A 12,127-nucleotide genomic window follows, 5' to 3' on the forward strand; every position below is an offset into this window, starting at 1 on the left:
TGCATGTAGCTACAAGTTAAAGATATACAATGTTGCAGAACAAGAAATTTGTAATACTATTTAAGAATTACAGCAGATTGTGTGGAGGATGCAAGGGATATTTTTTGAAAAAATAGAATTACTCTTAAAGTAATTGTCAAAGAGTATGTAACTAACCTGAGCATTTTTAAATAAAAGATAGCTCATAAAACTTTCAAAATCCACCCGACTGGTTCCATCATGTGATTTCTTGGGTGAAAAAGAATGGGGGTATATTTACAAATTACCTATATGGTTTCACAAATAAAGAAACAGCAATAAGATTGTGGCTTATGATAAACTTATCCTTTAATAATAAAAGTTGAAACTTCAAAATGAAAATTAATTCCATGCTACAAGGATCTGCTGCTTCAAGATCAACTTTTATTTCTGAGAAAACAAACTACAACCAAGTTAGGTTAGTACAACAACATTACTTGAGATACAAGACTGTCACGTTCATCAACATTTCAGACTTCATGACTTGAATGTACTTCAGATTAAGTTAAAAAACTAAATTAAATTACAGTTTGCACGTAGAAAGACCAGACTATTACAGACCACAATTTAGCCTAAAACAATATCCTCACTCAAAACAACACCAAGTTCTCAAAGAATAACAAGAAAATTTAACTTGTAGTTCCTTAAGGAAGTAACAAAAGATTGTGATGAAAAACAGAGCAAGTAGTGTTACTTAAGTGGCTTTTCACAGCAAAATGTACTGAATCCAGTCACAAAGTGCTGATTTTCCTTCTTTGTTACTATTTTCAAAAAGCTAAACATCAGGAGAAGGAAGCCTGTTTGTTAAAACAAGCAGATTTGTTATCAATATATGAGGGTGTTCACTTTCATAATGTTTCCAGTGTTGGTCTACAGAAAAGCCTAACAAAACAACACACAGCATTTTTCATTTGAACACCAAAACACTAACCCTGAAATGTACACAGTCGTTAATGTGTTGCAGATACCTAAACTAGTGAACTCTTAATAGATGAGTATCTTTATAAAGTTATATTTCTTCGACAATGGTAAAGAGTTGCATTGTTTTTTTACCACTTTGATCTTTTCTACAAATATCCAATATATAATATACAATTTTCTAATTTTGAACAAATCCTTCTGTGTAAAAACTATTAAAAATTGTTTAGTACTGCTTCCTGAACCTAATGGTATTTTTTGCCATTTCAACCCAAAAAAAGTTTAAATGCAGTAACTGTGATAATGTTAAAACTAGTACAAATCTAAATCTTGCATTAATGACTAAAAGACTACTGTGACTTATAGAAAAATAGTTCTTTCAAATATATTCTAAAAATCCTAAAAAATGTGAAAAGTTCATGTCCAATTCCACAAATAATTACTAATTTCACCAGAAATTTCATTAAAGAAAAAAAATAAATACTGGTTTTTGTAGGAATTCAATTACAAACAATGCTATTAAAAAGTAATTCTGAAACTCAACCTCTGGGACTATATTGGTTTAATATCAAACAATTCTGTATAAGAAGAATGTACTGTAAACCTTATCTACAAATATACAATTTCATGGAACTAAACGTATATATATATATATATATATACCTGTACTAAAGAAAATTTTAAAAAATGTCACTTTCATGAAGTGTCAGAGACTTCTGGATCCAACGTTCATCAAACTGTTACCATAATTACTTAATGCAACTTTTTTTGCCACAAAAAAGAACTATTGGAATTCCCTAGAATATAAAATAAAAAAATAAATGATTTTTATAAAGTACTTTGTTTTTATCTTTAAGAAGCAACTGCAAGCATTCTCAAGTTTTCAACCAATTTTCTGTGTGTTTCACAAAAATAAAAATTCACCACTACAGGTTCATAATTTTTTTTTAATTTTTCTTTTCAATCTTTAAACAGAACAGTTATTGCTTCTATTCAAAATGTCAAGCTCAGGCATTAACAGACTAAAACATTAACAAACCATGACTTCCACATAAATGTTTTTTCTCAGCGATAAGTGACATTTAACATATTTATACTAAAACACTAAACAGTAATAAGATCCTTGATATTTAAGTATAATGCTTACATCTAAAGTGGATTTATATTTTGCTCAAAAGTGTATGTAAGATATAAGTTTTATATATGTGTTACTTTGAAACAAAAAGCACCATGGATCATTACAAAAAGGGAGGGAAAATGCTCCAAAAAGTTTAAACCCTTTTAAAGAGTGACCATTTCTTTATGAACAGCAAGAAAGATACACTGTTTTCTGCAGAAGAAGAACCTGTTCTTCAAATGTTCTAGAACGTTTCAGAATTTTTTTGAAACCCTAATTATTGGGTAACATAACATCAATCCCATCAACACATCTAGTTTGGAGAAAAACAAACACAATTCACTATTTACTAATACATTCTTTCCCAAAAAGAAATTTTAATTAGAACATTTAAAAAAGTAACTTTTTTTTAAAGAAGTATTTATGAATAGAAATTTTTTTGAAAACTTATTCAAACTGTTTCTTTAATTAAAACTGTGCCAATTTATTCAGGTACAGCATATATCAATTTTATAACAAAAAAACAACATGATACTAATGTTCAAATGTATCAAAGTAAGGAAACTTTCTGTCTCTTAAGTCAAACACAGAAAATTTTCTCTCTCTCTTATGATAACACACCTCAAGACATATCTCTAACTAACTTCATGAGGGTCATGATATGAGCCTATCTTTCTAATAAAGATAATACCTTCAATTCCATCAATGTTTCTTCGTACATCATAAACCGTACTAATTTTTCGTTGTTTTCTCCACATTATGAATATATTTGATTCTATACATTTTTTAAAGTAAATTTAGAAGGTTAGAATATCTTTCTTTAAAGAATCAACAATTAAAAACAACAAAGTGTATCATAACTTACCAAATAAACTGTAATATTTTTCAAAAACAATTTTAACATTCTTAATACTAACCACAGGGCATAACAACAACTTGTTTTGTGTAGCTATGTTGCCTCATGCATACAACACAGTTGTTGAAAGCATTTTTTACATTTATATCAATGGCACAAAAATACAGAATATATAAAACAACATGTAGGTATCCACTTTTGGAATGCTTTTTGTGTCCAGAGATTTACCTACAAAAACAAGACAATAAATTTTAACATTCTTCAGATATGTAGAGGCTTGAATTAATACTGCTATACACAACAAATGCAATTACCTTGCAACTACTCAGATTTTACTAAAATTAGAACTTTATCAATTCTTGTATGCTAGGTCAGTGGTTCTAAACCTTTTTGAACTCTTCTGGCATCAAATTTGTATCACAGAACCTTTCACAGCATTCATTACAAAAAAACATTACTGCAGTACTAGCAGCTGGTTGTACCTAGTCTCACTCACTAACTTAAAACAATGCAGTGAGTTGTTATTGTGTTGTGTCATTATGGAACCCGCTATACTAATACATAAATATGATGTAGTCAGATTGCAATTATGTGACTAGTATGTATTTATGCAATGGAATATGTGGAACTCTTGCATTCTGCGGAACCCTGGTCAAGAAGTACTGTGCTACGTAAGGTACTTTATATTGTTAGTGAGATTAAGGTTTCTAAAAATAATAAAAAACAAGACAAGATAAATACAAACACAGAATGGAATCAGTGCAACAATGGAATTTTAATAAATATAATTAACAAATCATAAATGCAATAAAGTCTAGTTTGTAATAAAAATAAGAAAAACATCATGTTTTACTATTGTTCAGCTAAACGTCTTTCTACCATTCTATCACCTCTGAAAAAACTTTCAATTACAGTATCATCTCAGAAATGCCCTTCTTATCATACTATAACTATTTCTCCCCCACAGAGATGGAGATATATTGTATTTCCTTTCTTTCTTTCCTTTTTCCAACAGCTATAATTAGGCTTACCATAATTTTCAGAGTTGAAACCGGGATCAATGGGAGTATCACGCAAGGTCTGAAAAGCCGCAAGGTGTGAGTTGGGTATTTGGGGAGAGCGAGCCTACTCTTCCCACCAGTTAGGGAGTATGGGAAAGTTTTTACTGCAAATATATTAACATACTTGCATATTTTCTTCTTATAAGAAGGCAGTTCTTGGCAAGTGCCGAAGTGATACGAGTGAGCTGGCAAGATGTACGATTCGTCTTTTCACTTAGAAGGAACCCTGAGAGTCAGTGTTAAGAGACATGGAACAGAAACAGAAGACATACAAAGCAGCTATGCTTTGCTTGACAGCACATGCATGTAAAATATTTTCGAGTAGAACAGTGACATTTAGAAATAAATTAAACACGTTTTTATTGTCAAGTAATATTTTATTGAATCACCAGTATTTTCATATTTTTCACTTGAAACTACTTTTCTAAGAAATACCTTGTTCTTTTTAATTTTGTCAAAAACTGAGCAGCTTAGTGGGAAATTTATTTTGGTCATCAGAAGACCCCTGACTGTAGCTTCTAGCATATTGCCCCTCTCTTCTGACCACACATTATTTATTACAGAAAACACTCGTTCAACTGGTGCAGAAGTACCAGGAAGACAAAGAAAGTACTCTACTACAGCACTAAAATTTTTTACTAATAAATGTCTTTTTTTGCAATGAGCAAAAAAGTATTGCCACTTTTCCTCATACATAAAGTTTTGTGTTGCCCAAATTTCTGTCTTAGAAGCCCAAAAGCTTTTTGCAATAACAACCTCATCAAATAATTGATCAATGTTTGCTACTTGCTTTTCAATCCTTTGGTTGATCTTAACTGCAGAGATATGTCTCCAGAATTTAACCACACAAAGTCTTCTGCCTGTCCAAAACTCTCTTTCCATAGGTCCAGGTATGAGAGACATCTTTCATAAAAACTTTTAAATGCTGTCTTCACTTTTTCAATGATTTCACCATTTTCTTCAAGTTTTCTCTTTGCTCCTTGAGATACAAATTCACAGTTTTTTCGTTTTTCTATATTTGTAATCAGGGTTTGCATTTCTAGTTTAATATGTGCTGCACTGGCATTGTCCTTCTCCATGACCAAAATCACTTTGTTTAAAAGGCTGAGCTGTCCACGTACAAACCATAAATACATTTCTCCACAATCATTTTCAAAGAATAGTTTTATCAATCTTGGGTTGTGTTCTTGGAAACAAAAGTACGATTTCAAGCCATCAAAATGTAAAAAATTCTTTCAACTGCTGGTAGCATTGACAAAAATCTGGTATTACCATGTGGTAATAGCTTTTTGTATTACACTCTGGCAAAGTCGCAAAATTCCTTTAGCTGTGTTACACGAACTGTGTATATGTGAAAATATTTTCACAATAAGTGCTTCGGTATCGATTGGTAACACATCAACAGCTGTTTGGAGACAGTTGTACACCACAGCCAATGCCAACAAGGTCCCTTCCAAGTTTGTTTTTTAATCAGCTAAAGATGTTCTTACCTTTTCGTTTTATGCTGCCAAAATTTGTGTTACAGTTGTCTCCACAAAATCCAACAACTTTTTCCTTCAACTCGTGTTTGTCAATAACTGAGACTAAAGCATCAGTCAAGATCTCAGCCGTCTCACCTGGAACAGTGTATATATCCAAGAATTTGACTTGTACCCCCTGGCCAGAAATGTAGTATTGAATCATGAAAGGTATAATTTTAATATCCTTTTTTTGGTTCGACGCATCCATAGAAATTGTCACAAAGTTTGCCCCTGCTAGGTCTTTAGCAAGCTCAGATCTAGCCATTGGTGCAATTACATTCAAAATCATGGCTTCACATTTTGTTTGCACTAGACGAAATTTTGGCTCAAAGAGTTTTGAAACCAACTTTGACGAACAGTCGGATGTCTTGAAACTCAAATTATGAGAAACTGTATGAAAAGCAAAGGTGGCTTCTTTAGTGGCAACGAGAAGCTCCAAATCGGTTGTTTCTGACCTTTTTAAAAAGGTATCTAATCGTAATGAACTAGCAGCTGAAGCAACACTCGCCTTTGTGCCTTTGAGATTGCGTAATTGTGCACGCTCTTTTCAGCATTGTAAAAGTAAATTAAAATTTTTAAAAGTTAAAATTTCAAAATCTATGCCGAAGTAAAGTTTGGAAATGGGCAAAAGCCACAAAATATGGCAAAATGCCAACAGTCCCATGCACATGCGCTGTGACCACTGATCTATATAAATGGATTGGACATCGCTATTGGCTGACAGCAGAGCTGGCATGCACGGGCAGGCGCCATTACCATGTGTGTTGATTCAAAGATAAACAAATGCACGTAGTATAATGCAAAGCTTAGAACTTGCCAGTTTTTACAAGTAGAATTTTAGCCTAGTTACATTAAATATGCTATCTGATAACCACCAAAGTTCTGATATTAATGTATACGAGACAATCTTACATTTTCAGACAGGACAAATTAATTTTTAGTAAACTGTGATTAGAACCGGGACAGAATTTCAAACTGGCCGGGACTCCAGGACAACGTTGCTAAACCAGGACGTATGGTAATCCTAACTATAATTATATGCTATTCCTTTATTTCTGGGTTGATAGTCTTGAAATTCGTAGGATATATACCTTGGTCTAATATGCTTATTTTCTTTATATCACCATTCTGATTTTAGGGGATCAAAGATTACAAAAACATATTTTGTCTGCAGTTCCCTTATATTTCCATCAATTCAAATGAGACTTGACACAACAATACCTTATGCCAACCCCACAGAGAGAAACAGATGGATTTGGGATTTATGCTTTTCTTGCAATATTATAAGGTATAGAGACCAAAATATTTTGGAGAATTAAGATTTTTGATCTACCATTCTTCACAATTCTGATGCAACTTTGATGGAAGATATCATGTGACATAGTTGGGATTTGTGCCTTTCTTTTGATTTTATAGGGATAAAAAGAAAAAAAAGGAATATAAGTAGTAGGGAGTTCTAAACCTAGAGACAGTGTGCATTTGTAAATGTTTAAGGGGTTGTTTTGGTTCACAAAATACATGAAATTGTATATTCCATGTTGAAGAATACAAGTAATTTTTGGGGCAAATAAGACCTAAAGTATTTGTCATTGTGGATAAATTTATTTATGCAGAAACAATGTATATAAGATCACAATTTAATATTTTTCAATACGTCTTTCTCATAAAGAAATCTCAAGTTGAAACTGTATTAAGTGTCTATCCCTCTGAAGTATATATATATGTTATAATTTATGCTACTTTCCTTTATGCTTTGTCTACCATTCTCTTTTGAAATTACTTTGAGAATCTTATCAAATAAGGTGGCTGGGGAGAAAAATACCGCATTCACTTGCAAATGTTTGCCTTTCTAGTCTCGAAAATGTTCTTTCTATCACATCAACATCTTAGAAAAGATTTCTATCATATTATTTTGTCATACATATAAAAAAACAACAGAAGTTATTTCTATTATAGATAATTTCACACTCTTCTGAATAGCTATTTTGCACTGTTACTTTTTTTAGAATACATATTATTTACCATAGTCCTGTTTGGATGACATTCTATACACTGTATTCTTCCTCTTCTGGTTGGGATTCTATTCACTGTAGTCTTTCATATTGGTTTACATTGTAAACACTGTAATCTTCCATTTTTTTTTTTATGATATTCTATATATATTGAAGTCTTTCTTTTTTGATTAAATCCTATACATTATAATCTTCTTTTTCAATTTTTGCATTCTACACACTGTTGTCTTCCTTTTTTGGCTGTCATTCTATATGTTGTATTGTTTTTGTTTTTTTTTTCATCACATTCTATACACTGTAGCTAATTTACATAGAGTTTGCTGCCTACTGTCTTTGTAGTAATTTCTCGATGAAGTAAGTTTAATTATAGAACTAGCAAACTTTAGGAACACAATTGTAGTAGTAACGTTGGAAGTTCATAAAACTATCAATAAGCCATGAAAATAACAAGTTTAGGAACACCACTCTAGTAGCAACTTTGGTAATTATAAAACTATCGATAAGCCATGCAAATCACAGAACTAGCAAGCTTCAAGAGCACAACTCTAGTAAAAACTTTGGTGATTATAGCATTATTTATAAGCCATGCAAGTCACAAAATTAGCAGGCTTTAGGAACACCACTCTAGTAGTTATTTGGGTTTGTTTGTTTGTTTTAACTTTCGCACAAAGCTACACGAGGGCTATCTGCGCTAGCCGTCCCTAATTTAGCAGTGTAAGACTAGAGGGAAGACAGCTAGTCATCACCACCCACCGCCAATGAATAGTGGGATTGACCATCAAATTATAATGCCCCCATGGCTGAAAGGGCGAATCATGTTTGGTGGGATGGGAAATCGAACCAGCGACCCTCAGATTGCGAGTCGAGTGCCCTAACCACCTGGCCATGCCGGGCCAGTTACTTTGGTAGTTTATAAAAGTATCAATCAGCCATGCAAATCACAGAACAAGCAAGTTTAGGAACATTACTGTAGTAGTAACTTTAGTAGTTACAACACTATTTATAAGCCATGAAAATCACAGAATTATCAAGCTTTAGGAACACCACTCTGCAGTAACGTTGGTAGTTTATTACATTATTTATAAGCCACAAAAATCACAGAACTAGCAAGCTGAAATGGTAACATTGGAAGTTTTAGTGCAGAGCTAAACAATGGGATAGTATCCCAAGTTTCAGTATTACAAGCCTCAAGGGATTTTTTTAAATGTAAAATAACCATAAATTTTACGCTCTTCTGAAAAATGCATTACATTTGTTACTACTGGTACTTCCTGCCAAATTTAGCATGAAAAAAAAATTTCATATAGAAGAGCCATAAATCCACCAGAATAAAAAAACATGATGTATGTTTAACACTATAGTGTTTACTGTGCATTTCCTAATGTTTCACTACAGTGTTACCATTCTATTTTAACTATGCACTTAAACTCCTAAAGTGGTATAAAAATTAAGAAGACTTCTGCTGGTGTAAATTGCATACTTTGATAAGCAAGTTTTGGAATCCTTTGTTAGTCTCTGAAGAATCATAATATGAGAAAAGTAACATTTTTTTGGGAGTAGTTCCAAAGTTACAAGAGCTTAGCTTGTATAAAAATTCGTAGTCAGTTTTGACACTATGTATTTCAAGAATCAATAAGACATAACTATGTTCTATACTAAATTAAAAGAAGAACTTCTAACTTTGTGTATGAGTAAAAGAAATAATTATGTTTTTAAAAACTTATTATTTTTTAATTTTTTAAAAACATTTCATTTTGCTGTATATACTTCGTATCAATAACGATACTACATTGCTAAGAAACAAAATTAAAGCGAATCAAACAATTGTTAACTAGAGAAAGATTAAAATAAATATAACTTTACACCTGAATATTTTTAATGTTAGGTTTTTTAATAAAAGAGAACTTCTTTGATTTTTTCTATTTATGTTATTTTCTCTGCCAATTAATTTAACACCTGAAAACACAAAAGCATGTTTACTTTGAGCTATGTGCTCAAAGACTGTAGTAATTCTTATACAGAAGAAACCAGTCAACAAGTTTCTATAAGATTAAAAGAACATTTAAAAGCCCCTTCCATTTTGTTTGAGCATATAACTCAAAATAAGCACATTTTTATTTTTTTCAGGTATCAAAATCATTGGCAGAGAAAATAATATAAATAGAAAAATCAGAGAAGCTCTCTTTCTTAACTCTCTATTACCTAGCATTAACTACTATTCATGTATAAAATTATACTTTATTTTAAATTTTCTCTACTTAACAATTGTGTTTGACTTGTTTTTATTTTGTTGCTTTGTTGTGTAGTATCACTACTAATACTGCAATGCGTAATGGCTTTGTCCCCTTACTCAATTGTTTCCACCTGATAATGGTAGGTAAACCTAGCAAAGGTAGCAATGTTTCAAAATAAAATAAAAGATAAGTTTTTAAAAAAAACATAACTACTTGTTTTACCAGAAACAAAATTTTAATTAAGCTCTATACTAACCTATTTGTATTCTTCCATAAATTTTTCATGAAAATTCTTCAGGTGACTTAACATAGTCTTGAGTTTCTCTGTTTGTGGAAGGATCGTTGTTCTGCATAGTAGAAAAAACATTTAACAGTTATTTCAACACTAAAAAACTGTCTACATAAATAACTAGCATCCTCTTTTTTAGCTTTTATCTTAATGTCAAAACACATGGTAGTGTGTCATGTTGCCAAAACAAATGACAGGACACACACTGATTGATAGTTTAGCGATTTTCCACTTTCTGCAGCTTAGACTGTGGTCGTCCAGACTATCATATATGTTCAGTGGATGTGCTCCACTGGATCCTTCCTTCACATACCAAATTTCAAGGCAATCCATTAAAAAATACACAAGATAAAAATTTCTCAAATTTTGATTGAATTCCTTTCTATTTTTTCTTTGCAATGAAAGTATGGAAACTTTATTTTATAGAAAAACATACAAAAATGTTATGGATTTTTTCAAATTTGGTACACTAATATAGTTTTACAACCTAAAATTAGGTATCATATTTGGTCCAAATATAAGCCACATGTGCAAAGTTATTCAACAAAAAAACCGTTCAATTTTGACCAAAATTTTTGCGCACACTTACGTAAAAAGTCACGTGAGCTATCAGTCTAAACCTTTTAGTACAGCTTCACCTAAGAGTAAATGTGGCTAATTCAGAGCAGTAAAACTACAGGGTGAAAGCATATGCAGATACATAAGTATTGCTTAGGCCAAGCAAATTAGATTAGCAATTTCTAGCTCAAGTTTTCAAAAGAATCATACTGGTGAATGGTTATTATTCATTATTCATTGCCAACTTTTAAGCACAAATTTGCTAAAATTTATGACATTTTCATAATTAAACAGCTTTCTGAAAAGAGGCAGAATGTGCCACATAACACCTGAAGGAACGAACCAGACAAGGAAGCCTATCTGGATTGGAATGGAAGTACAAGTGGGAAATGGAAGGTAAGGAAATGGGTATGAAAACCAGAACACAGTCACTGGCAGCATAGGTCCTAGGGAGGAAGGATTGAGGTCGAGATAGAGGATGATATAGGAGGAATGGTAAGGAGAGACCAAAGTATCAGCTCAATGAGTGTCCTCTTCCTAAGAAACAGTGTCATATTGAAAAAAAGGAAGAAAACGATGGCCAATCATAAAGCTTAACTCCTTGGGAATCAAGGGATGTACTTCCTCAGCAGATAAAGTTGACCCCATGTGCTTTGTCACCTGTCATGATATAATTGTCTGCCACAGGAAACCTCAAATTCATACTAAAACCTGTAAAATTCAAGAACAAGAAAATTTTGAATGCAAATTCATGGAAACAAATGAAATCAAACACAAAAATTTGAAATTATTGAATAAACTCCATCAGAAATGGTAAAGAAGTACAATCAAATACTGTAGTCACACTCGGAAAAATTAAACACACGTTTAAACCATGTCATGCTAATTGAGAAAGTGAGGATTGAGCAGGAATAGCAGAGGGAACTAGCAGCACCATTATAGGTGGCACAATACTATTGGTGGAGAGTAGACACACGATAAGTACATGTTCAGAAATGGCGCGAAAGTGGTGGAGTATAAAGACTGGTGCACTGATTACCAAAAATTCTTTTAGCAAGGCTTAGAGGGCAGACAATGATCGAGATAGCTTTTGTGTGAGAGGAGGTAAGTATGTGTCAAAATTTTAACCTCCAGAAATAGTCTTTGAGAAATACCAAAATGAAAGACTGAAAGTTGGATATGAATCAAGAAATAAACGAACTTTCATTAAAAAACAAAACCTAGGAATTCTTCAGTAAAATTCAGAATAAACATTTCTCATTATGGTAAGATTGCTGCTTTCTGTAAGCCTATCTGATTTGAATTTATATTTTGTCTCTTATTTTCTCTACATTAATACTATCTGTAGTAAAATCAACTACATAGCGTGGCCACAAGTAAACAGACACCACCTTTTCAGAAAAAATGAAATTTTTCAGTCATATATATATGAATTGATATATTTATAATTTAATTAATATTTAGTAGATCTTCCTTTCAAATCGTGGAGTTCATTGATCCTTTGGGGCATCTTGAGAATCATCTCGTCAATTTTAGATTGTGGG

The 12,127-nt window shown here is 32.1% G+C and overlaps 1 protein-coding gene across 1 annotated transcript in view; it reads right to left on the reverse strand.

The window, feature by feature from the left end:
* Window positions 1-382: 382 nt before the first annotated feature.
* The window catches only part of LOC106470690 (alanine aminotransferase 1-like), a 49,702-nt gene continuing 37,957 nt past the window's right edge, over window positions 383-12,127 (reverse strand). Inside the window, exons 13-14 of the mRNA XM_013931255.2 lie at window positions 9,993-10,083; window positions 383-3,137 (exon numbers count right to left, since the gene is read on the reverse strand). Of these exons, the coding sequence (XP_013786709.1) occupies window positions 9,993-10,083 (91 nt within the window). The 3' untranslated portion in view covers window positions 383-3,137. The remainder of the gene's footprint in view (window positions 3,138-9,992; window positions 10,084-12,127) is intronic.

Source organism: Limulus polyphemus, unplaced genomic scaffold (assembly GCF_000517525.1).
Source record: "Limulus polyphemus unplaced genomic scaffold, Limulus_polyphemus-2.1.2 Scaffold106, whole genome shotgun sequence".
In the NCBI taxonomy this organism is placed as follows: Eukaryota; Metazoa; Arthropoda; class Merostomata; order Xiphosura; family Limulidae; genus Limulus; species Limulus polyphemus.